This window comes from Malus domestica, chromosome 09 (assembly GCF_042453785.1).
Source record: "Malus domestica chromosome 09, GDT2T_hap1".
In the NCBI taxonomy this organism is placed as follows: domain Eukaryota; kingdom Viridiplantae; phylum Streptophyta; class Magnoliopsida; order Rosales; family Rosaceae; genus Malus; species Malus domestica.
The window spans coordinates 4,734,011-4,759,916 of record NC_091669.1 but is presented as its reverse complement, the minus strand read 5'-3'; the positions used below and the strand labels follow the sequence as shown (position 1 = coordinate 4,759,916).

General features: G+C 37.3%; 3 protein-coding genes across 6 annotated transcripts in view; 1 reads left to right on the top strand and 2 right to left on the bottom strand.

Moving 5' to 3' along the window:
- The window catches only part of LOC103442447 (truncated transcription factor CAULIFLOWER A), a gene marked incomplete at its 3' end in the record, with an annotated part of 45,035 nt that extends 19,129 nt beyond the window's left edge, over nt 1–25,906 (bottom strand). The window contains 8 exon segments of the mRNA NM_001293840.1: nt 13,405–13,413; nt 13,415–13,609; nt 13,730–13,771; nt 14,020–14,061; nt 14,197–14,296; nt 14,636–14,700; nt 15,245–15,323; nt 25,515–25,906. Of these exon segments, the coding sequence (NP_001280769.1) occupies nt 13,405–13,413; nt 13,415–13,609; nt 13,730–13,771; nt 14,020–14,061; nt 14,197–14,296; nt 14,636–14,700; nt 15,245–15,323; nt 25,515–25,699 (717 nt within the window).
- Nucleotides 491–2,777, bottom strand: LOC103442449 (uncharacterized). 3 transcript variants are annotated; one of them, XM_008381235.4, is made up of 8 exons: nt 2,569–2,777; nt 2,254–2,386; nt 1,830–1,952; nt 1,682–1,725; nt 1,393–1,518; nt 1,100–1,184; nt 856–912; nt 491–761 (listed from the first exon to the last, which is right to left on the bottom strand). In XM_008381235.4, exons 2-8 carry the CDS (start codon nt 2,377–2,379, stop codon nt 681–683), a joined length of 642 nt encoding a protein of 213 aa, XP_008379457.1. In that variant the 5' UTR covers nt 2,380–2,386; nt 2,569–2,777; the 3' UTR covers nt 491–680. The 3 variants fall into 3 exon arrangements, with proteins under 3 accessions (XP_008379457.1, XP_008379454.1, XP_008379456.1); XM_008381232.4 differs by having other exon boundaries at nt 2,254–2,383; nt 2,569–2,728; XM_008381234.4 differs by having other exon boundaries at nt 2,254–2,389; nt 2,569–2,715.
- Nucleotides 5,690–9,899, top strand: LOC103442448 (ultraviolet-B receptor UVR8-like). 2 transcript variants are annotated; one of them, XM_008381230.4, is made up of 9 exons: nt 5,690–5,792; nt 6,012–6,277; nt 6,710–6,903; nt 6,996–7,043; nt 7,476–7,548; nt 7,673–7,844; nt 8,375–8,806; nt 8,890–9,081; nt 9,590–9,899. In XM_008381230.4, exons 2-9 carry the CDS (start codon nt 6,019–6,021, stop codon nt 9,633–9,635), a joined length of 1,416 nt encoding a protein of 471 aa, XP_008379452.2. In that variant the 5' UTR covers nt 5,690–5,792; nt 6,012–6,018; the 3' UTR covers nt 9,636–9,899. The 2 variants fall into 2 exon arrangements, with proteins under 2 accessions (XP_008379452.2, XP_008379453.2); XM_008381231.4 differs by having other exon boundaries at nt 5,707–5,910.

Below are 25,906 nucleotides of genomic sequence, written 5' to 3'. Positions count from 1 at the left end.
CGTACGAGGATCTGATGATGATTTTGTTTTAAAGTTGTTCATGCATTGGCTTAGTGGGTTTCGGACAACCTTGTGGACTGCAAACGTTGGAAAGTTTTACAACCTACCACGTAGCTCTTGTGCTTTAAGTTTGAGTTTTCATGCAAACAAAATTTTGACCTGGCTAGTATATTTTGGCATGATGAATATTTCTCATCTAAATAATATAACTATTTGCTTGCAGTGCTTAAAGCTTTTAGTCTTCTGCCCGAGCATCTGTGTTCGATTCCTCTTCCTTGATATCATTCGTATGAAGAAAAAAAGGAATAGAATAATATTTTCAAACGACTTTCAGAGTTTGCCTATCGATGTAGTTGTGGGCGTTGCAGAAACATGTCGAAGTTCAAGCATTTTAATCTTACTAGCAACGTGATTCGTGAAAACACAGCGATTTGAAACCATGAACAAAATAAAGGAACAGAGAAAACCCGGTGTCACATGGATAGACATATAAACAAACCATTGATGCACATTACACTCAGAACCATTAGCATTCTTACATCACGCGAATAAATAAAAGTTTCATGATTCACACTCAAACAACATGAAAATTACTCGTATGTATTGAAAATATATTTCCAACGTTGGATTCTTATCGGAGATGGAGAGCGAAATCTCGTATACATGAGGTTGCAGTTGCATCACTTTGTAGCTGCTTCAAAAGCTCTCAAGAACACCTCAGGCGGCTGGCCGCCACTTAACGCTTGCTTTCCGTTGTTAATCTGCCGAAAGAACCAAGGGATTCATAAGTAGAGGATCTATTAAGCTAATCCAACAAAAGTTCAACATTCATATATGTGAGTTTTCATCACTCACCAAAAAATGTGGGACTCCATTGATGTTTCTCGAGTACTTCTTTAGTTCTTCATTGACCTTCATTTTATTAACGAGCAACATCAGATTTATCGCAAATATAGACGGTTGTTTCTAGCCAGATGTACTTACCAGGTACATATAAACAGAATCTTATAAGTTGAATCAGTCGATCTTCAAATCTACGTTATGTTCTCGTTTGTTAACTTGGCAAATAATAGCAACGTGAAGGAATCAGCAAACAAACCTCATCGAGCCCATTGTTGGGGTCTTCAAGAAACTCTGCGGCCCCTTCTACTCCGACCTTTCGAGCACTTTGCAGAAGATATTCCCTGTATCCAAATTGCAAATATTTGTGTTGTGCCTCTTAATTCAGATTTAAGGATGTAAAAGCATTTACTTCTACTTCATTTGTTCTCCCATGGAAGCGGTTCACAACATTTGACACATAACTATAAAAACAAAGAAATCACTACATACAACCCTAAGGCATACAGATGTAAACTCATCGAAAACTGGCCTGAAACTCTGCGTAATTACCTGTCCCCGATGTATTTTGCCTGTGTGAAGTATCCTAGAAACAGTTCACCCACAAGATCGTGTTGCTTATCATGCCCTTGAGTCCCAGCAAAATAGATAAGCCTGTGGCTATCTAGAGTACTTCCCCTGTACAATTTCGACACAATGCTAATAACTAAATACATAAACTGCAACCCAAGTTCTAACAAAACCTTTTCCGGGATTTCCTTCCATCACGAATTTGTTGTTTACAGTTAACACAATCAGCGTAACAATGGAAAAGGAAGAAATAAGTATCCTTTACACTTACGTGAGTCCGGACAGGTTATATTCGAGGCCATGGCTTCTGAAAATCTGCACTTGTCAAAGGGGACACAGTGAGTGACCGGACAGATGAGAGGAAACATGTATTTTATGTGTTCGATTTGTACAGGTGAGTCATAGAATTGCAGCGATACCTCTTGCATCCGAGTCTCCATTTGTTTCGACCTACTAGACCCGAATTTTTCCTCGTAATAACTTCTCTTATCAACGCCTTCTTTAGGCGCATTGGGATTAAGTTGGAATGGATGCCATCTAACCTGAAAAGTTCATATATAGTGACAACAATTTAGGATGGAATCACGGCACAACACAAAACCAACAACTTATATACACTTAGGGTCGGTTTGGTACTGCTTTTGTAGGAAGCACTGCTGCTCATAACCGCTTTTACTATAAGTGGTTTTATTAAAAACACAGTCAAAATAGTTTTAATTTTTCCTACCAAACCTATTCAGAAGCGTTTTTTGTTGTCAAAGACGGCTTTTAAACAACACCATCAACAACAACAACAACGTCAACATCAACAACAACAGCCAACAAAAGGGAAAAAGAGAGAACCTCAAAGTTGAATCGATCACGAGATGCCTCGAAAGCTTTTTCAAGATTTCTCTTGCCCACAAAGCACCACGGGCATACCGTATCCGAAACGATGTCGATTTGGATGAGCTTTTTCACACCAGCCATGTATCTACTTCTACCACAAAATTAACGGCAGTTAGAACAATTCCCTTGGGCAATTTTGACATCAAAAGCCAACCAACATCTACCAACATATCCATACAAATTCGAACACAACGATTGATGAAACAAATGAATCTAGTAAAGTAGAAAGCTTTGATGCCTTCATTAAAAGTTACTAAGCACTTAGGTTACCTGTCTGTCTGTAAAGACTGTAAATTCTGTAATTTTATCAAGAGCTTGCGTCTTTGGAGAAAGAGAATGCAATCGCAATCGCACTCGCACGTACTGGCTTTATAGATGCACTGCGGACTTTTCCATCTTTTTATTTTCAGGCTATTACCCACGCAACGCAAAAGTCAATGAGAGATAATCTTGAGTGGCATATTTGATCAAAAAAAAGTGGAGGACTTGCATGGCATTTTGACGCGATCCAATGCCTCAGCGATGCATAAACAAGATTCTAAAAAATGATAGGTGCTAGTCGGGCGACGGGTTAGCGCCTAATGCCTAGCTCCTAGGCAGCTAGAGCAGGGTCTATGCGGCCTATAAGGATTTAGGTAAATTTCTAGTATATCTTGTAAATAAGTGCATATTGATACTTACAAAAAATTATAATTATATGAAATTTATAGATATAATAATAAAATAATGATAAAATGCAAAAAGAGTATCCAACAAGTCCAAAATTTAAAAACACATTAAGCATATATGTCATATAACCATAGTGAGGAGTATTGTAGGATGATATATGTACAACAAGCTCACAATTTAAAACCACATATTCAACAGATTTAAGTAAATTTATTATATATCGTATAAATAAATGTTTGTTCATATCTAAAATATACATAATTTTATTTAGAATTATAAGATAATCAAATTTAAACATTAAATAATATGTTTTTTTTTAAGCGAGAGCTTTAGCATTTTAAGTACATAATAAAAATACATATGGTATGATCTTAAAAAAAAAATAAAACATTACAACAAAAAAATTAAAAAAGAATGAAAAGTAATAACGGGGTTAAGAGTGGAAAAAGAAAAGGGTATAAAAAGTAGTAAAAAAAAAAAGGAAAACTAATGAAAAGTGCTTAAAAATTTTAAGTTTTAACGATAAGGATAAAATAAATGACAAAATGAATAGTATCAAGATTGACTTTGTAGTGTAAAAATGTGGTTTTTCGTTAAAGTGAACAGTACCTGAAGCTTTTTGTTAAAGTTCATTTTAAAAAAATGGTGGGGACCATTCAAAGAAAACGTGCAGGCTGCAGCTATAGATCCTTTTCCTAGATAAAAGATGGTGGGACCATCTTAATTGAATCGTGCAAAGTAAGGTTTGGAACAAAGTCGTCTTCTTCGTAGAGCCAACTCTACAACAGAAAAAATTGCAAATTCCAGCTTGTTCATATAAGCCCAATTAGTCTCCGTCTAGTCCTGCCCAGACTTGCATATCTCCACCTAGTCCCACCTAATGTGCTCTCCAATTTTGTAGCCGATTTGGAGTTAAGCGCAGCGGTTGGCCGTCGTCCAACACCTAGGTGGCCGCCTAGGCTGATTTTTAGAATACTGTGCATAAAAGGTAATGATATTTTTACCCTCAAAAGTCAAAAGTTTTCCTGGTTGATGGACTATATGACATGGTGGTATGTCATCCTAATGAAACTAGGAGAATCCTCTTTGTGAGGATATTGGGAATCCTCAAATCATGACTGTTCATCTTATAGCATGCGGTCAGTTTTCGTCATGTATTACTTATATTTAATTTTAAATAAAAGTATTTAAAATGATTTCTGACCGTATGATGTACGATGAACGGACACGATTGATTAATCTCGCGATCAATTTTCGTCATGTATTACTTATATTTAATTTTAAATAAAAGTATTTAAAATGATTTCTGACCGTACGATGTACAATGAACGAACACGATTGATTGATCTCTGGGGATCAATCAATCGTGTCCGTTCATCGTATATCGTGCAGTCAGTTTTCGTTAAGTACTATTTCTATTCAATTTTAAATTCAAAATTCAAAATGATTTCTAACCGCATGATGTACGATAAACGGATTCGATTGATTGATTCTCCGGATCCCCACAAAGAGGATCCGGAGATGATCCTATTCCAAATAAAAATATGTGTAATTTGTTTGTTTAAGTATCGTTTTTTCTTACCACTTAGTACTACGGTCTAGTAGTATTCCTCTTCAATTGTAAGCGAGATGTCTTAGGTTTGATTCTCATCAAATGTGAATTGAACATATTATTGATTGCCCATTATGAGGCTAAGTCCACCCCCTTCCCGTTAGTGTAGATAATCGTTTATTAAAAAAAAGTATTGTTTTTCTTATTGGCATGAGACATTATGTGACGATGTATTTGTGTCATATAAATTGTTCATCTCAGGTGGACTACACATGACAAGAAGGGACGACATGTTAGACTGAAAATTTGAAAATCTAATAGTAGAAAAAAATTGGCTAGTTATAAAAATTCATAAGAGTAATTAGTAGTGCCTCATAAGGTCAGACGCAAATTGACGAATAGTTCTTAAATTATACAAAAAATAAAAAAAATTGAAACAAAGACATATTTATTTAGACTAAAGTGGGACAGAATAAATTAGTTGTGAATTTTGAAATTTGAATTTAGGATCACTCACTCATAAACGAAGAAGAATACCAGTAAAACATAATATTAACTAAAAAAATGTGTGTTGTTATTAGTAATAAAAAAATCATTGTGCATTGGTCTGTATTATTTCTCAACTTAAAAAATCTTGAGTGTAATTAAATTTTTAGAGTTGCAATAAAAAATACATAACCTTCACTAACAATATGCTTGGATGAGGAAAATAAACTTGGAATTTTGACAAAAGTCAAAATTTATAAGTTGACATGCACAAATGTCCTTATTTGTATTTATAAACATAGAATTACAGAATTTTTGAGTGGAAAAAAATTTGGAATTTGAGACCTTCAATTCTCAAGTTTAAATTCAATGTAAATATGTGTTATTTCTAAGTTTCTACGAGTGAGAATTTAAAAATAAGAATTATGTATTCAAATTCCATTATTCTTAGGTTAACCAAATAAGAAAATTCATAAATCATAGAAAATAAAATTCCATCATTTATATCTCTGTCATTTTAAAATTTCATAGTAATCTTAAATTTTCTTGTTCAGGCACAAATGTAAATTTATTGAAATATATTTTTGTGGTGAGAAAATTTCATTGGTTCTACACAGCTGCGTGCGTGTCATGCATGCGGGCCTCAACTACTGACCCGACCCGACTCCGCCTTCACCTCCCAGATTCTCGGAACACAACATGTAACTCTTTATATTTCACAGATGATCAACGGCAACCATTTTTCAGTTTCTCCCTTCTTTCTTCCTCTTCCACTTTGACTCCTCAGGTATCTCCACCACTCGCCCTCTCTCTCTCTCTCTCTCTCTCTCTCTCTCTCTCTCTCTCTCTCTCTCTCTCCTCTGCTTGGCTGCCGAGAAAATCCAACCAAACAGAGCACCCATTTTGTAAAGCTCCCAACTTTCTCCTTTAATTGGATTCAAATTTGTTAACTTTTTTCAAATTCGTTGACTTGCAAGTTTGCAACTTTGTGGTTCAATTTGTGAAGGACATTTATGAAAATGGACATTGATGAGCTTCTGGGTCGCAACCAGCCGGTCAGCATTCCGACGAAGAGTGCGATATACGTGTGGGGATATAACCAGTCCGGGCAGACGGGTCGGAACGGGAAGGAGCAGCAGCTGAGGATCCCGAAGCAGCTCTCGCCGGAGCTTTTTGGGTGTACGGCGGGGGCTAATTCGCGGTGGCTGGACATTACTTGCGGCCGCGAGCACACCGCCGCTGTTACCTCAGACGGGTCGCTTTTCACTTGGGGTAATTAAGCTTTCATCTTCTTTTTTTTTTTTTTTTTTTTTTTTTTAATATTTCTGTTAATTTTTATAAATTTCAATTCTTCCATTTTTGAATTTAATCAAATTGCAAATTATGAGTAATGATAAATGGTTGATTTGTGGTGGTTGATGAAGTAAAATTGATCTTTCTGAAAAAAAATGAAAGTAAATTTGATGACTTTTGGTGAATAAAATCAGACGGTTGTTTTTTTACCCGGGTTATGATTCATCTGTATGGCTCTGTGATGATAATATTTCAGTTATGAGTTCAATCAATGGCATTGTGGGAACGAACGATTTCCCATCTTAAACCGCCATTTCTCGGTTTGGAAATGGTTGATTACAATGATGGAGACAAGTCGTATGTTTGTGATAGTTAATGGAGTAAATATGTATTGTGTTTGCAATTGATCAGGGGCTAATGATTTTGGTCAATTGGGAGATGGAACGGAGGAGCGAAGAAAAAATCCGAAGAAAGTGAAGCAATTACAGGCAGAGTTTGTGAAATCTGTGTCTTGTGGAGCACATTGTACCGCTGCCATTGCAGAACCTCGTGAAAATGATGGAACCGTCTCAACAAGAAGGCTTTGGGTGTGGGGGCAGAATCAGGTCCTACTATGATTTTCTGTAGCGTCATCCCTGCTTTCATTCCTCTTTGGCAGATAATAATTTGTTTACCTTTCCCCTACTTCTCATGACAGGGATCGAATCTTCCACGTTTGTTTTGGGGAGCCTTTACTCCAAACACGGTATGCTACACTTCCTATTCATTATGCTTTTCCTTATAGGTTGGAATTGTTCGGTCTCAGAATTACGATTTCAAATGACTCGGTATGAGCTCATCAGCTTTCAGTTGTGGGTAAAATCATTTTCTTTTATCAGGTAAATTGGTTCTGTTAAGAAAAAGTTGGGGTGGTAATTTTAATAACCTTGATTAGTATCATCACCCGGGTTGGTTGATGAACAACTGCTAGGGTTTACTGTCACTGCAGGAAATGCATAAAAAAAGTTCGAAAACTAGTCTTAGGTCACAACTCCAAAACCTACGAGAAGATAGAGATGAACACCTGTCGTATCGAATGCTTCAGAAAAGGATCACTATATAGTGAAATGCTTTTATAAGGGTAGAGTGAATGGTTATCAAACTTAATACCTGCAACTTACTAGAAGGTTTCTCACAGATTATCCGTCAAGTGTCTTGTGGGGCAGTTCATGCGATGGCTTTATCAGAGGATGGCTTGCTACAAGCTTGGGGTAAATGCATATTCCATTTCTTAGTTTCTGATGATGTCATATCCCATTGAAAATGAAAGAAACCTTAAATTCATCTTCTCCCACCTCTAATTAATCAAAATTTAATACTGTGATGATACACCAGGATATAATGAATACGGTCAACTTGGCAGAGGATTTACATGTGAAGGATTACAGGGGGCTCGTATAATAAATGCATACGCGAAGTTCCTAGATGAAGCCCCTGAGCTTGTGAAGATTACCCAAGTGTCATGCGGGGAGTACCACACGGCAGCTATATCTGAAAAAGGCGAGGTGTAAGTGATTTGAGGAATTCTTAGATGGAGATTAGGTTATACATCTAAGCTTAAGTATTGTGGTTATCCCCATGGCACATTTAGTTCAGAAGGTTTGCGAAAATCTTCGTATGGGAATCTCACATTTAAAAGGAGACAGGATGCCTAGAATACTGGACGCATTTTATGCGACTATGCATTCTCGGAATTTATATTTGTTTTTAATCTGTGATTTTTTATTCATATCGAACCCTTGTTGATTCTGAACTTCGTTCGTGAAGGAACCGGGCTTATGACAGGCCAGCCATTTTTTATGAGAAATGCTTTGGTCTCAGTTATTTTACTAACCAAGGTTCTAGATAAAGAGGTTATCTGATATTGATGTGTTATGAAGAAGTGACATGCCAGTTATACTCGTATACTCTTGATCTGTTATGTAGTCTTCCCAACGAGTCGGTTATTATTGTACTACAATGTTTATTCATTTGTTTGTTTACCTGTAGTTTCTTTTCGGAATTCTTCCTCACAATACTTTTATTTGGCCCTCATAGGTATACTTGGGGGCTAGGAAACATGGGTCAACTTGGGCATTGTTCCCTTCAATCTGGGGAGAAAGAGTTATTGCCGAGGAGAGTGGTCGCACTTGATGGAATAGTCGTAAAGGACGTTGCATGCGGTGGCGTACATACATGTGCTGTGACTCAGAAGGGAGCTCTTTATGCTTGGGGTGGTGGTCGTGCAGGGCAGTTAGGCCTTGGCCCTGAAACGGGATTATTTTCATGCAACCCTAATGAATCTCAGTCATTTTTCCGGAATATTCCTGCGTTGGTTATTCCAACTAGTGTGCAACTCATTGCGTGTGGACACTCCCACACACTTATCTCTACAAGGGATGGAAGAATTCATGGATGGGGCTACAATAGCTATGGTCAAGCATCTAATGAGAAACTGACTTACGCTTGGTATCCATCTCCAGTTGATTGGTACGGTACAGATAAATTGTTCACGATCAGTTTTTTTTGTGGCTATCTTGATTGGCACACTGATTGAAGTTTGCATCGCACAGGTGCGTTGGGGAAGTGCGAAAACTTGCAGCTGGTGGTGGCCATTCAGCCGTGTTGACTGATGCATGTACCTTGAAGGAATTGTGTGAATTTAGGCTTGCAGATAGTGTTAATCTAAAGAATGCTTCTACGATTGAGGACATTGCGTCTAGAACAGGTTCAGATGCTTTAGCACGGCTTTGTGAAAGATTGAGGTATGGATTTCTTTTCACTACGTCAAAAGGTGAACAAATTTGCGCTTCGTCCATGTCCTTATTCCACAATTACATAATGATCATTTATCCGCCTTGGTAAAATCAGGATAAATCTCATAGAACTTTTTTTTGTTGAGAGAAAGTAAATCTCATAGAAATTTAAATATGAATCACATTGAAAATGTTAGTAAATAAGGGTAATTCAAATTAGAATTACAGGGACAAGATTGGAATCGGATCTAAACTATTGTTACAAACAGAAAAAGTGTAGCTTTTGCTTCTTTTACATACAAAGTTCCTTTTGATAAATGAACTACCCTGAAAGAGTTCACTAGTTCATAGAGGTGCACATTTCCTCCTCAAGAGTGTTATTTGTTGATCACATAATATTCCATGAACTGGTAATGCTCTCGGAGCTTTGCACCGTTGGTTGCGATGTGCTTCTTTTCACTTATTCGTTATGTGTATCTTTGATGAGGATACCAATGTGAGTTTCTATTTCGTGCAGGCAGCATGTGAATGAGAGTGGCGACTGTGAACACGAAGACGATTAGACCAGCAGTTATTCGATGTGAAGAAACGATTGGATTAGATTTAAAATTGACATCCATTAATTCAATTTAATCACTGTATGGAAGAAGTTGTAATCAGATTATGAAGGGGTTAAACCCATGTATATATGTCAAACTAATATCATTTGTAACCACAATTAAGTCAAGTACACGGTTGTATTCAAAACATTCACATTGAGATGTCGGACTTGTTTATGTAATTATTCAATATGTGTATAAAAATGAAAGACTTGATTCTCGACCAAATCTGATGACTTCTCAATATAAGCTAAACTGTCGTTCGAGCCCTGAACTATTTACTCCAGTTGAAATTGATTCCCCAAACTATTTTTTTGATAAATTAACCTCCTAAACTATTTGAAATTAGTCAATTAACCCCGTCAATTTTGATGAAAGTTCATATACTTTGCTGTCAAATACTAGCTTGTGATTCACTTTTGAGGGTCAAGTTGTGCTAGTATTTGACAGCAAAGTAGACAAAATTTCATCGGGTTTAACAGTGGGGTTAATTGGCTGATTTTAAAAAGTCCTAAAGATTAATTTACCAAAAAAATAGTTCGAATTTACTTTCAACTGGAGTAATAATTCAAAGAGACAAACAACAGTTATGCTCAGGTCAAAATATAATTGTTAGGTTTTTGACGCGGGACTTTGCATAATTCTTCACTTACAGAGGCGGATGCATTGAGAGGTAGGGGTCAGCTGACCCCACGAACTTCAGTGAATGTCCAGAGATAACTTGAGTGATGATCCTCTGAACTTCGGTGAATGTTCATAGATAACTTGGGTGGTGCCTCTTTAAAGATTGGAGTTGGGTTCATACATGCCCTCCAACTGTAAGAGTGGCTCTTATTATTATTATTATTATTTAATAAATATTACTTTGTTAAAACACATAGTTTCGGACCCTTAGTTTAATAAAAAAAATAAACGCCAAGAGCCAAAAAAATAAACGCTTGGATGATGGATATGTTACTCTAGGGAGATCACAGCGTAGAGCTCAAAGAATCACAAACTTCCATCATTATCATGTGGAGCTCTTTGTTGCTATCGTTGATAAGCAACTTGTGAAATTAAATAGTCGCTTGATGAGGTAAATATAGAGTTGTTTCTTTGTTTAGCAAGTTTGAGCCCGAATGATTCATTCTCGACTTTTGATGAACAAAAGCTAATTTGTTTTGCTCATTTTATCCGAATGAATTTACTACTTGTCAACTCTTGGCACTTGAAGATCAACTTGGGCATTATATTTTTTATATGCTCTCAAATAGTGAATTTTTTCAATTGAAAGGAATTGGTAGCCTTGCAAAAAAAAAAATGGTGGAGACTGGAAGGAATAGAGTATATAATCATGTGTATTTGCTAATTACATTGGCTTTGGTTCTACTAGTTGCTACTGCTTCAGTGGAGAGAGTTTTTTCCGCTATGAATATTGTGAAGATTCCATTGCGTAACAGAATGGAAGATCAATGGTTGAGTGATAGCATAGTGGTTTATATTGAGAGCATGGTATAAAAAATCGATAATATCGGCGATATTTCGCCGATATTATCGTTTTTTTCGGAGTCCGATATTTCCACACACATCCAATAGGTTTTCGTAAAAAAATATCGAAAATATCGCGATATTAGCGATATTATCACGACATTGCTTGAAAGGCGACGCTGACGCCGATGGAGTAGACGGCGATGCCGATGGAGTAGACGGCGACGCCGATGGAGTAGACGGCGACGGGCATGAGGGCTTGGAGCATCTGGATGAAGGAGACGGAGAGGAAGATGTAGGCGGAGTTGGAGAGCCAGAGGGAGAGGGAGTAAAGAGCGCCGATGGGGACGACGGACGAGATGGTGATGGTGATGTTCCTCGCGCAGGGAGATGGGTGCGTGGTGCGGTGCAGAGAAGAGAGATGAGGGAGATATGAGAGAGAGCCGAGAGGGAGACAGAAGAAAAAGAAAAGAAAACAGAAAGAAGAAGAAAAGAAGAAGGGAGTCACGGGGGAACAGAGAGAGAAAAGAGAAGAGTGGAGGGGGGGCTGCCACATGGCCACTTCAGAAAGAAAGGGATCCAATGTTTTGGATCCTGATTGGTAGTCAAAGAGGACCAATTTGATATATTAAAATGTTTAGGGGATAATTACACAAATATATCTTTATAAATGGGGGTGGGTGTTACATATTGCCCTAAAAAACTCCAAGTAATTACAACATCGTATTAGAATTGTAATTTATCCTTGTTAGATTTGGTTTAGAAATTCTATGTAATTTAGTGATTGTTTCATATTAGGTTTAGATTTGAATTTTTTACTCCATTCAGATTTTAAAGGATTATAATAGATTTAAAAATTTATGAATTTTGATGAAGTTTAATAAATTTTAAAACTTTTATGTAAAATTTTAAGTGAATTCTCTCAAATTTTCAGGGAGCGATTTGAGAATGTTTAAAATATTATGTAAAATATTTCTATTTTTTTCGAGTTTCCCAACTTTTTAAAAATCTCTTCGAATCAATTTCGAAATGAATACATTTGGAATGTATGAATTTCTTAAAAATCATGATCGAATACCCCTTAAACTTTAAAGAATAACTTAAAATCCTGATTAAATGCCCTTAGATTTTTAAGGAGAATTAAAATGTTTATAAGCCCCAATTGGATGTACAGCTTAATTTAACTAATTGACACAACACAACAAAACCAGTTAAGATTACAAATTAACATAAAAGACGACTTGATGCGAGGTCATATCTAAAAAACTTGCCGCAATAAGCCCCAATTGGTGTGTTTAAACTTCTTTCATTAATTACTACATATTTTCTACATTCACAATGTTTGTCAGCTCGCTATATAATCAACTTGATAATGTTAAATCCATCATGCAATGCATTTCCTTCCAATTTTTTGTGATAAACTAATAGATAATTGACTAAATAAACATCCTGCAAAGTTTCAATAAAAATTTCCAAGTTTTTCTTACAATTTCCGTGGTTCCCATGTAATTTTTATCGATATCGATATTATCCCGATATTTCCATTGATATTTCCGTGTTTTCGGACTACCGATATTTCCGATATTACCGATATTTTATTCCTTGGTTGAGAGCAATGTTTTTTCTTTCATTGACAATGAAGCTATAATGCAACATTTTCAAAATATGAAAACGCGTCGAAGACTATTGTAACTTGTATTGTTATTTGTTCTATAAGTTATGAATGCTGGAACTATGATTCAATTTTTAAAGTTATTATATGTCTAAAATTTGTTTGTAAACTTTTACATGTGACCCCTGAAATATTTTTCCTGGATCAGCCACTGATCACTCATGTGAACCCCAAAATTTCTTTCAAGACGATTAGAATATTAATTACAAGTTTGAAGAAACATTGTTTTTAATATTATTCTTTAATTACAATAGCAAAGCTTATATTTTATTCAAATGGCGAAAGCTTATATTTCATTCAAATGGCGAAAGCATTAGAAGGTATTCCGCCGGTCGAGGTGGTCGTCTTCCGGCGAAGCTTATATTTCATTCAAATGGCGAAAGCATCCACAGTGGCATGCGTGTGTTTGTAGCAGCAGCCGGTCGAGGTGGAGGTCTTCCGCCTTTATCAGAATCATTGTCATCCACTGCTCCTCTTGCCTGGACTCCCCCACTGCATGATTTTCTACATACATATAATTAGCTTTTCCACGCAACCCTAATGTGTTTCCGGTTCTTGTACTTTTTATAGTTCTAAAATAATATGATCATTGGAAACATCGCTCTGAGAGAGAGAGAGAGAGAGAGAGATCGTACCTGGTGGTTCGAAAAGTAGGTAGTGTTGGTGTTGATGGGGGTTGGGGCGGCGGCGGCATGAGCATGAGGGTGGATGAGTTGTGGCGGCCTTGGTTAGTTTGCTGCTGCCCTACTAACTGCACCTGGTCATGTTCTTCCTCAAGCATCGTTTTATTCTCCTTCACCTTGGATCAATTATATATATGTTGTTATATCCAAGATTTAATTTTATTAATATTCTAAAAAAATATTTCTCATAAATAAAACATATATATATATAAGAACGCTTTTAAATTTTTAATTACCTTCTTTGCTAGCGACTTGTTTAGTTCCCGTAGAGCCTTTCGCTGGAACAAGTCACAATGTGAGATATACAGACACGCATATATGCGCATGCATAAACACCAGTTTCATTTCATATTTGAATATGATGTTAATCCCATTAAACATACCTAAAGTTTGATGCTAAGCCCACCCGAGTGAAGGTATACTTATAGTTAAGGTAACAATTAAGCTAATTAACCCAGAAACATACAACGATTAGTTAATGTCCTCGCACACGTACAAACACATGCATATTGGAACAACATTCTACCTTCTTGTCCATCTCTGAAATGGATTCATGCACGAGTTGGTTCTGCAAATGTCAGAATTATATATGGAATAAGTATAAATTAATTTATATTAATTAGATGCCAAGGTAGCTTACCTAATCCATGACAGATATGATTAATTTGAGAGTTATTTTAATTGAGTTAAGTAACTTCATTACCTTTCTTGTTCGTATGCGCTTAAGAGCTGTATCAAGCTGTTGCTCCAAATCTTGAAGCTCTCTCAAGCTTAAGGGGTCTAAATCTTCTCCCACCAAATTCCTAGAGAAATAGACGTTAAATACAACCTATGAAAACATTTTCTCAAAACAATTTCTTCATAAATATATCAATACTATATAATATATATATATATATTAAATTACTATTATTAAGGCGAGGGATACTATTACAACAGTTTAGGGGGGAGGGAAGTTTCGAACTTCGGATGCATGGGTAGGAACCCAACACCCTATCCACTAGAATATATTAGACCACATGCATCTAGGAATTACTATATCACTCTCACTCGCACAACATTTATTTGATTAGATTTTCTCAATAGCGTTTCCTGTCTGAATAAAATTCTTGAATTAAATAACAATAGCTTAAATAATTTACCTTAGTTTCCTTTGTAAGACTTCAATCCTTGCCGCAAGCTTGGGGTATTCCACCGGCCAGTTTTCCTATAAGAAGCATACAAGCTTTATCAACGCAATCTAAGATTCAGAAATTATTACACGGTTTTTCAAATGCAAGAACATCTCCATGGGCAAGCATTACAAATATTGGTTAGGACTTAGGAGGCTCCTGACATTATTTCTTTGAGAGGGTTCAAATCCCCGACAAGGTTTTAACGAGGGTACATTATGCACAGTTGCTTTTGTACGGTACTATCTAAAAAATAATGAGGTGCATATAAAATGAAAAATATAATTACCAGAAAACTAGGGATTCTGCAGGATCTTTAATGGCTTAACCTAATCCAACCTTATTAGAAAGGTAGGTTTTGCAATCAGTTAACAACCCTAAATCAATCTCTTGCGGATCAGTATTGTATTGAAGGACACGCATGCATAAATCGGATGCAAAACATGAGAGGAGAAAAATGACCTCAATTTGTAACCAATTCTCAAGTCTAAAAACATATATACAAGAAAGAAACCTAATTGATGCAACTTTTCATCTTTTACTACATATTCTTAGTACTAGGTCTAGGATATTAAATACCTGTGATTCAGAATCAGCTCCGGTGCGTTGCCGTTCTGCATAGGAATATTGGTCGTATCGATCCAGAATCCTCACCATGCTTCACAAAAATGAAATCTTTCAGAATGACAAGCCAATGAAGCTTATAAATATAAAATAAGCGCACATCATACATAGTTGTCCAAGAATACATCAGATTCATAAAAGTAGATGAATTGTTGAAAAGCGAAATCAAGAATGATCACCAAAGCCCAAACTTTTGTTATATATAGATTTTGATACATATCGTCGGGAATTAAGAAAGAAGCCCCTAGCTTGAACAATCGGCCAATATAAACTTGCTCTAGAGAACAACCTTTCATATGTTGGAAACTAGCTAGACTCGCAGAGTTCTCCAACTATGCAGCAACCTACGTATTTCTTTCTCTGCCAGCACCACTCACTACGAAAAACCACATATCCAGTTCAACATTTTCAGTTGTAATCTAGTGCAATCGCTAAGGCTTCATTAGGGGGATTACATTCGTTACATTATAGTACTGTGCACGTTAACAGTATGTGTTATTTCTAATACTGGAAATAGAAGAGTTCACCATGCCAGTCATGAACGTATACAAATGTTGTTTACAATTTGGTTTCATACCCTACAACTTGATAAGCATAGGAAACACAAGGCATGTATACATTAGGTTGAGAGTCTTATAATAATGTATTCCGACAGGAAACGACAATCGAATGAACTATTCCAATTAAGACAATTTACAAGCGGTAATTTGGCCAACTCTTCTATTTTTCGAGACTAAACATTAAAATGTCAAATTTAAGATAATTGTTGGCATATATTCAGCAGAAACTTTTAAACTTTAAAGAATAATGTGTAGTAGACCAAATAAAATCTGTCATATAGACATAATTGGCCCCTCCCTGCTTAATTTCTCCTTATATATTTGACCGTCCCCAATAAGAAGGAGAGAGGTAGGTATATAGGTTAGAAAAATATTAGAGCATAATGTAATCGTTGACTCAGCTCACATCTTGATAGCTTGAACTGAAATTAGGCATAGATTCTAGCACACCTAGTCTGACGGTTTTTGGTAAAACTGATGAGTCCTTTTATCTTGGTGACAGTAAATGCGAAAGAGTGGCTATATCTCTTTAGCTTGCAAAACCGTGGACTCAGGAGCTAGAATTGTAAGGTTGGGGGCCGAGTAAATACAAGTATAGAAAATATATCAACTTGTTGGGATCCAAAAGGACAATACAACAACAACAACAAAGCCTTTTCCCACTAAGTGGGGTCGGCTATGTGAATCTTAGAACGCCATTGCGCTCAGTTTTGTGTCATATCCTCCGTTAGATCCAAGTACTCTAAGTCTTTTCTTAGGGTCTCTTCCAAAGTTTTCCTAGGTCTTCCTCTACCCCTTCGGCCCTGAACCTCTGTCCCGTAGTCACATCTTCGAACTGAAGTGTCAGTAGGCCTTCTTTGCACATGTCCAACCCACTCATTCCTAATCTTATCCTTTCTCGTGAGCCCACACCTCCAACGAAGCATCCTCATCTCCGCTACACCCATTTTGTGTACGTGTTAATGTTTCACCGCCCAACATTCTATGCCATATAGCATCGCCGACCTTATTGATGTCCTATAAAATTTTCCCTTGAGCTTCAGTGGCATACGACGGTCACACAACACGCCAGATGCACTCTTCCACTTCATCCATCCCGCTTGTATTCCATATATTCTGTCTTTGATCGGCTTAGGCGAAAACCTTTAGATTCCAACACTTCTCTCCAAATGTTAAGCTTCGCATTTACCCCTTCCTGAGTTTCATCTATCAACCCTATATCGTCTGCGAAAAGCATACAACAAGGAATAACATCTTGAATATGTCATGTTAACTCATCCATTACCAATGCAAAAAGGTAAGGACTTAAGGATTGTTGATGCACAAAATCAGTGATGACTTTGGTACAACAGAAAGTATTAAGTTTGTGACCTTCGCTAGATTGCTCCGGTCATTAGTATGGATAAGTATGTAAAAGGATAGAGACAGGAGAGCAAACACAAGATGTACGTGGTTCATCCAGATTGGCTACATCCACGGAGTAGAGGAGTTATCATTAATTGTGAAGGGTTTACATAAGTACATAGGTTCAAGCTCTCTTTTAGTGGGTACAAGTGAATGATTTAGTACAAATGGCATTAGGAAATATTTTGGGAGAATGATCTTCTTTTATAGAAGAGAGTTTCTAGCCTTGTTCTGGCATTGACACGTGTCGTGTTGTGATTGGCTTCCGATGTTGACACGTGTTGCGCTATGATTGGCTTTTGATGTCGACACGTGTCGCTCTGTGATTGGCCTCTTGGTTGGAGGGGAAGCTCCTCGGTTGGGGACTTGCAAGATCCAAGCCGCTGAGTAATCACGAAACTTCTAAGTACCAAAGTGTGGTATCGTCTTCACTTGCCTTATCTGTCTCATAGGTAGATGTGGCATCTTCTCTGGAAGTACTCTTCCTCCGTCCAGGGGTGGTATCTTTAACTAGTGGAGATGCACAAGGTAATGTATCAATTTCACTTGAAGCTTACTTGTAGTTTCAGGCTTGGTCAAGCGCGATACAAACCATGTAGTAGGAGTCCCCTAAGTCACCGAGTTAGGGGATCTGCTAAAAGAGGTGACATACAAGGTAAGCAATCAGAGCTCCAAGCAATCAGTCCCATATCAGAAGTTTGATTTCGAGTTCCGACTGATTGTTCTCATTCTCCTTATCTTGCAGGCAATATGAAGGATAAAGAGAAGAAAATGAGAAGAGATGATATGAGATACTTTTACTTTTGAAGAAGTAACTTTCCACATGCTTATTCTTGAACTAGGCTAGAGGGTTTTCTGGTTACCTCTAGAGTATAAGGCCGACTAAAGAATTTGAGGGTCAAAACAAGTCCATCAAATCTAGTGTACGTTCGACCCTGCTGATATGGGATACTTTTGCCATTGACAAAGTAGTGGAAGTATCGGCACGTGTTCTGTTACGCTTGTCTCCACATGCTTCTTTGTATCCTTCTCACTTGCCTTATCTGTTCCTCAGGCAGATGTGGTATTTTCTCTGGAAGTATAAGATGTTGAAGATGAGTACTCGAGAGCAATGCCAGGTAAGTAATCAGGTAAGGGGTTCCAGGCAGTCAGTTCCTAACTGGAAGCTTGATTCCAAGTGTTGACTGATTGCTCTATTTCTCCTTGTCTTGCAGGTAAGAACAAGGCCAAATGAAAAGACAGGGAAAAAGCATGATATGGGATACTCTTGCTTTTAACCCTGATGATATGAGATATTCTTGCTCTAGTGTAGCTTGTTTGCAGAGGTATTATCGGGGGGAAAGAAAGCTGAGTATTTCGAGATGCTTCGTTGGGAGTGCCCTCTCAGATATAAGGAAGGGTTGAGCATTTTTGCAGGTCTGCCTGTCCGTTGAGGATAGAGGTCGACATATATAGGAGTCTCCCTAATAACAAGTAGTAATGTTATTCCTTTACCCTTCTTGGTCATAGCACTGTAGTGGGAGCTGCCAACTTCACGTGTTTTAACTCTGTCAGAGCACTTTGAAAAAATGGTTTGTGGTATCTGGAAAGCTGATGTTGCGTGTGAAGATTACAGACAAGCTTTATCCAAGGAGATCTGGCTCTCGAAGTTGAGAAAGACATGCCTCTTCGGTTTTCGAACAAGCGATCCTGTCGGGGATCTGGCTCTCGAGATTCGGAGAACGGTGCCTCTTCGATTTTTGAGAAAGCAATCTTGCTGGGAGTCTGGCTCTTGAAATTCAGAGAGCGATGTCTCTTCGATTTTTGAGAAAGTATTGTTGGTGGGAGTCTGGCTCTCGAGATTCGGAGGACGGTGCCTCTTTGATTTTGAAGCAAGCAATCTTGTTGGGAGTGTTTTCTCGAATGTGAGTAAAGGTTGGGCATTTTTGCTAGTCTACCTTGCCACGGAGCACAGAGGTTGACACACAGGGACTTTCCAATTATCCAGTAGTGGTGCTGTTCCTTTATCCTTGTGGGTAATAATATGGTAGCTAAACCTTCAAAATTTATGTGTCTAAACTTTGTTAGTGTTGTTTCTGTGCTAATCTTTTACCCTTCTTAGTCATAGCAATGTAGTGGGAGCTGCAAGCTTCACGTGTCTAAACTTTGTCAGAGATCTTTGGCAAAGTTATCTATGGTACCCATGAGCTGATGTTGCGTGTGGAAAGTGGATGATTGAACAGTAAGATTCACGTGCTTTCTACTTCACCAGAAATCTTCGACAGATTGCCCGTAATTTCCGCAAAGTTGAGTGTGCATGTGACAGATGCTGACAAAGCTGAGAAAGCAGGTGCCTCTTCGATTTCTGAGATCGGCCCTCGTGGTCTCTGAGCAGCCCAGCTTTTGATAAAGCAAGCGCCTCTCCGATTTTTGAGATCGGCCCTCATGGTCTTTGAGCAACCCAACTTTTGAGAAAGCAAATGCCTCTTCGATCTCTGAGATCGGCCCTCGTGGTCTCTGAGCAGCCCAGCTTTTGAGAAAGCAAATGCCTCTTTTATTTCTGAGCAAGCACCTCTTCGATTTCTGAAGCTCCATCGAGTGCAGATTTTTATAGAGGCTGGCATTAAGTTCCAAAGCACACTTGAATCTCCACCAGTAGAAGCTCCATTCTTGCACTTTTAAGATCTTAATTTGTCTGACCTCTTCTCTCTTCAACACCTTTGAAAATGTCTGGCCCTTCCGACCATCGTTTTGACTTGAACCTTGGTGAAGAGGCAACCGCGCCTTCTCCAGACAACATATGGCGCCCATCCTTCTTATCCCTTACTGGTCCTCTTACCGTTGGGGATTCCGTGATGAAGAATAATATAACCGCTGCGGTGGTGGCAAGGAACATTCTCACTCCCAAAGATAACAGATTTCTTTCTAAACGGTCTAATGAGTTGGCTGTTAAGGATTCTTTGGCTGTCAATGTTCAATGTGCAGGTTCTGTGTTGAATATGGCCCAACGCCTATTTGCTCGAACCCGCCAAGTTGAATCATTGGTGGCTGAAGTGATGAGTCTCAAGCAGGAGATTATAGGGCTCAAGCATGAGAATAAACAGTTGCACAGGCTCGCACATGACTATGCTACAAACATGAAGAGGAAGCTTGACCAGATGAAGGAATCTTAAGGTCAGATTTTACTTGATCATCAGAGGTTTGTGGGTTTGTTCCAAAGGCATTTATTGCCTTCGTCTTCTGGGGCTGTACCTCGTAATGAAGCTCCAAATGATCAGCCTCTGATGTCTCTTCCTTCTAGGGTTCTGTCCAGTACTGAGGCTCCGAGTGATCACCCTCCGGTGCCTTCTCTTTCTAGGGCTCTACCGACTGCTGAGACTTCTCTTAAGCAACCTTTGTGAAGGCCCCTTCTTGTTTGTTTATTTTGACTCATGTATATGTACATATTTGTAACTTATCGGAGATATCAATAAATAAGTTTTGCTTCATTTCAACGTATTGTGTTAAATACACTAAAGCCTTCTTCACTAAGTTCTTTGAATTTTTCTTTTGTTGAAGCTAGTATGTTGAAGCTTTATGAGTGAAGCATGTAGATTGAGGTAGTGTTCCCTTAATTTCTCGAGTGAGGAAAACATCTCGGTTGGAGACTTGAAAAATCCAAGTCACTGAGTGGGGTCGACTATATGAATCTTAGAACGCCATTGTGCTCGGTCCTGTGTCATGTCCTCCGTTAGATCCAAGTACTCTAAGTCTTTTCTTAGAGTCTCTTCCAAAGTTTTCCTAGGTCTTCCTCTATCCCTTCTGCCCTGAACCTCTATCCCGTAGTCGCATCTTCTAACCGGAGCGTCAGTAGGCCTTCTTTGCACATGTCCAAACCACTATAACCAATTTTCTCTCAGCTTTCCTACAATTTCGGCTACTCCTACTTTACCTCGGATATCCTCATTCCTAATCTTATACTTTCTCGTGTGCCCACACATACAACGAAGCATCCTCATCTCCGCTACACCCATTTTGTGTACGTGTTAATGCTTCACCGCCCAACATTATGTGCCATACAGCATCGCCAGCCTTCTTGCCGTCCTATAAAATTTTCCCTTGAGCTTCAGTGGCACACGGCGTCACACAACACGCCAGATGCACTCTTCCACTTCATCCATCCAGCTTGTATTCTATGGTTGAGACCTCCATCTAATTCTCCGTTCTTTTGCAAGATAGATCCTAGATAGCGAAAGCAGTCGCTCTTTGGTATTTCCTGATCTCCGATCCTCACCCCTAACTCATTTTGGCCTCCATTTGCACTGAACTTGCACTCCATATATTCTATCTTTGATCGGCTTAGGCGAAGACCTTTAAAAACAACACTTCTCTCCAAAGGTTAAGCTTCACATTTATCCCTTTCTGAGTTTCATCTATCAACACTATATCGTCTGCGAAAAGCATACACTAAGGAATATCATCTTGAATATGTCATGTTAACTCATCAATTACCAACGCAAAAAGGTAAGGATAAGCATTTATGAACTGGCCATTAACCTCAATTTTATGAGTAATGCTTTCTTGTAAACACGTTTAGCTTATTACATTGTTCCATGCAAGTGAAATCATTTATGTTGTGTTTCGATGAGTGATTTCCATGTACGAATGAGTTTAGTCTAATTAGTTACAAACACACCCGAGTGGGAGTTGCCGAAAACTTGCCTAGACGTGGTTGAGGTGTGCCATAGGGTGTCTTGGGCAATTTTTTTTAGGCTGATATTTAGCTATGCCTTTTAAAACTTCATTTTGATCTCACTTTGCTCTTTGTAACTTATAAGTCACAACTTTACTTCCTGAAACTCATAGGTCGCTCCACTTTGCCCCCTAAAACTCGATTTTAACACCATTTTGGCTCCTAAAACTTGAAAGTTGTCTCTATAAAACTCAAATTCACTCCACATAGCCTTAGATCTGTTAATTTCTTATGTGAGTTTAATTTGGTTGCGCTAGGCTAATCAATTTATTTTTTTATTTTTTTTCATCTCTTCAATCTCTTTAACCTTAATATTCTTTTATTGTCGAATGTTAACGCATAATGGAGATTTATAATCAAATTTATTGCATGTGGCATTGTCATATAGAGTCTTGGGTCCCACATGTGTTTCAGGAGGCGACCTATAAGTTTCATAGATGAGAGATTCTACAAGTCAAAGTGAAACGAATTTTGAGTTTCAGGAAGAAAAGTGGTGACTTTTGAGTTACAGTGGGCAAAGTGAGATCAAAATGAAGTTCCAGAGGGCGTAGCTAAAAATAAGCCTTTTTTTTTAATAAAACTTCTTCTCAGTCTTCTTCGTTCGACACTCGAGTCCTCGGCAACCTCGCGTTCTTTTTCTTCTCTGTGAAACACTGAAACTCTCCCTTCTCTTCTTCGCGTGATACTACCAACTGAGCAACACCGCTACCACCCAGCGAAGAGGGAAAGTGAGAGTAAGGGAGAGTACCGAGGGAAAGAGTGGTGGGGGATGTATACGGACCATTTAAATGTTGTAAATGAGTGGACATTAACGAGAAAGAGACACAGAGAAACAAGAGGGAAAGTCAGAGTAAGGGAGAGTACTGAGGGAAAGAATGGGTGGGGGGTGTGTGTGAACTATATTAATGTTGTAAAATGAGTGGACATTAACAAATGAGATGAGGGAAAGTGAGAGTGAGGGAGAGTGTACCGACAGTGAGTGTGGGATGTATGTGGGCTATATTAATGTTGTAAAATGAGTGGGATATTAATGAGGAAAAAGACAGTTTGTTACCATTTTTTTTGTTTTTTGTTTATATTTCAATCTATGTGGACCATATTTGGATGAATGATTTCTTTGTTTGTTTGTATGTTTAGTTAAATTTACTAATGACTTGTGCACTTCTGAATGACAAAGGATTTTTGTTTTACAGAGTATTATATTTTGTATAATATAATTATAATTATATATATATATATATATATATATTTAAAAAATTAGGTCATGAGGCTTCACCTTATGCCTCAAAGCTTTGTTTAGGCAGGATTATCCATGAAACGCCTCGTCTACGCCTTCATCTTAAACAATGGTTTCAAATAACTCATTTTAAGTAGTAATTTCAAATCCCTTGGTACCAACAAATTTCATTAAATGCACTGCTTTTAGACTTCAGAATCCACATATCTTATATTTTGTAGTACTTTCTGGCTAATATAGCTTAAATCCCTTAGTACTTGGTCATCACTCGTCCAAACACAACATACATGATTTTACTTGTTGGGAAAATTGCAAAAGTTATACTTGATGACAATATACATTACTCGTGAAATCAAATAACTTATTTCCTTACAACCTATATTTAGTAACTTTTTTGGCTAAAGGGTGAAGAAGGATTGAGGAGAATGGAGTGCTACTAATGAAGGATAATTAATGAAAAAAAAACTTAAAATTAGTGAGTTTTTAGTTTTTAATTAGTTTTCATTTTATATAGTATTCTTCAAACATTTCTACCCCCTTCCTCCTACCATTCTTTATCACTCTTTTCTTTTGTATACCTCCTCTCCATCTTAAACAATAAGAGAAATCTAAAACCAATAGAAGGAATATGTTACAGAACATGCCCTTAGATTCACATAATCTCATAGATATAAGTTTCCTAATATCCACACTTACATTCTATTATGTCCAATGGTATCATGCATTTTATAAAACTTTCTATCTCAATCTAAATTGAAAAGAGAGAACTGTTGAACGAAATATTTATAGTAAGGGGTGGAGAAATAAATTGGTATCAAACTTGCCATTTACGAGATTCAAACCTAAAACCTCTTACTTACAAGTAAAAAGAAATACCACTAGCTCATAGTACTAAGTGGTGAAAGAAAGAGAACTTAATGATAGATGTGAGCAAATATTCATTTATGAAATCTCTTAGGTAATTTCATACTAGTTTAAAATGTTTTCCAAAATTTTGTAAGTTCTCATCCACCATTGGGTAAACAGACACAAGTTTAGGAAATTGACCTAGCTAACCATCAATATAAAGTAATACTTGGATTCCTGTTAGCTACAGATGTCCCTAATTCTTGTTGTCTTGTCTAAATGGTTAATCACACCAAAATGAAAAATCCTTTTGAGAATCGTAATTTTTTTAATTAAAAATTATCAATATTTTACACTAATCTGTACTAAAAAAAAAAGAAAGTTTTACTTCGAAACACGATAAACTGAACACAAAAACTCTAATCACTAGGACAATCCACTAATTTTTGAAAAATCATATTTAGTAACGAACCAACATACGTTTTCCTCTTTTTCTTATGCAACTGTTCCAGAACTTACTGGATGATTGGAGGAGTGCTTTCTCCTAAGCCCTAGGTGCGCAACCAGAATCATATTGGGTATGCTACATTTACAAGATGCTCAAACATATATCCTAGGTAACAAAACCTAGGAAAACACCAAGCCCATCATGACTCATTGCTCAATAACCCTCACACGGGTCCAACACCTGTGAACAAATTATTTTAAAAATTAATTGCTAATTTTAAAAGTACAAGTAAGAAGAGCAACCCCCATGGCACTGCGTCCTATTTTGGTTTTATATGAGACAATAACCCTTATCTCAGACATTACGCAAGTGGTGGTATTTATTTACTGCCTTGTATCCAGTGTCTTATGTAATCTTCATACATAAAACCACTGGATTACAGAAATTAATTATGCCTTTTTTAAGTATATGGATAGGATATAGATATTTGCATACTCATTTTTACCTCTTATATAATTTTATTAATTTTTATCTATTAATTTTCTTTAATTCATCCGATCTGACGATAAAAATTTAAAAGAATTCTGAAAGAACATCATCCATATAGATATTTATATAAAATTAGCATTTAAAATTTAATTAACTAATTCACTCTCATGATTTGACCAGTAAGTACTCCCTTGTCACGTCTGCGAATGGTGAAATGAACAAGGGCTATGTACGTCTTCTGACAATAAAAAAACTGAAGTACTTATATTTTGTGTATATCTTTGTCATGTAAATATGTCGACCTCTTAAATATGGGACCAAAAAATCGATAAAAAGGGCCGATCCAGAAAAAAGTAGAGGGATAGATGGAGCTTAAGTGTATAAGTTGTTTAATTAAGTTTAAGTTTATTTTATGTTTAAGATGACTGGCGTAGCACAAGCAAAAAATACTAACAACAAACAAGAAAAAGAAAAGAGATGTATATACCCAGATAAAATCTAAGCTCAATAAGCTTGAGTAACGTTCAGACCTGAAATCAGTAGAATACTCAAAGAGCTTCCCTACGGTGGAGAAGACAATAACTGCCACCTCAGCATCACACAGAACAGAGATCTCATGAGCTTTTTTGAGCAATCCACTCCTCCTCTTTGAAAACGTTACTTGCCTGCTTATCTTGTTCTCGATCCGCTTCATCTGCACCTTACCTCTTCCCATTTCTTCTTCTTTTCCCTCTCTTGTTTTTTCTTATATATTGCTAAAACTAGAAAGGGGAGAAGCGGAAGAAATAGCACTTTCTTTTTTAGTGCTTAGAAACCCAAGAGATGGAAAATATACCAAATTTGAGAGAAAACCCTAATTTGGTTGATACAAGAAAGGAAAGGGAGCTGAATGATGATGAAAAGCAAAAGCAGGATGAGGAAG

Excerpts from the sequence above, each read along its gene's own strand:
- LOC103442449 (XM_008381235.4), bottom strand. The coding sequence starts at position 2,379 with ATGGCTGGTGTGAAAAAGCTCATCCAAATCGACATCGTTTCGGATACG. Across the intron at positions 1,519-1,681 it reads TATAACCTGTCCGGACTCAC|GGGAAGTACTCTAGATAGCC; the intron begins GTAAGTGTAAAG and ends GAAATTGTACAG. Across the intron at positions 913-1,099 it reads CCAACAATGGGCTCGATGAG|GTCAATGAAGAACTAAAGAA; the intron begins GTTTGTTTGCTG and ends AATAAAATGAAG.
- LOC103442448 (XM_008381230.4), top strand. The coding sequence starts at position 6,019 with ATGAAAATGGACATTGATGAGCTTCTGGGTCGCAACCAGCCGGTCAGC. Across the intron at positions 6,904-6,995 it reads GGGTGTGGGGGCAGAATCAG|GGATCGAATCTTCCACGTTT; the intron begins GTCCTACTATGA and ends TTCTCATGACAG. Across the intron at positions 9,082-9,589 it reads CGGCTTTGTGAAAGATTGAG|GCAGCATGTGAATGAGAGTG; the intron begins GTATGGATTTCT and ends TATTTCGTGCAG.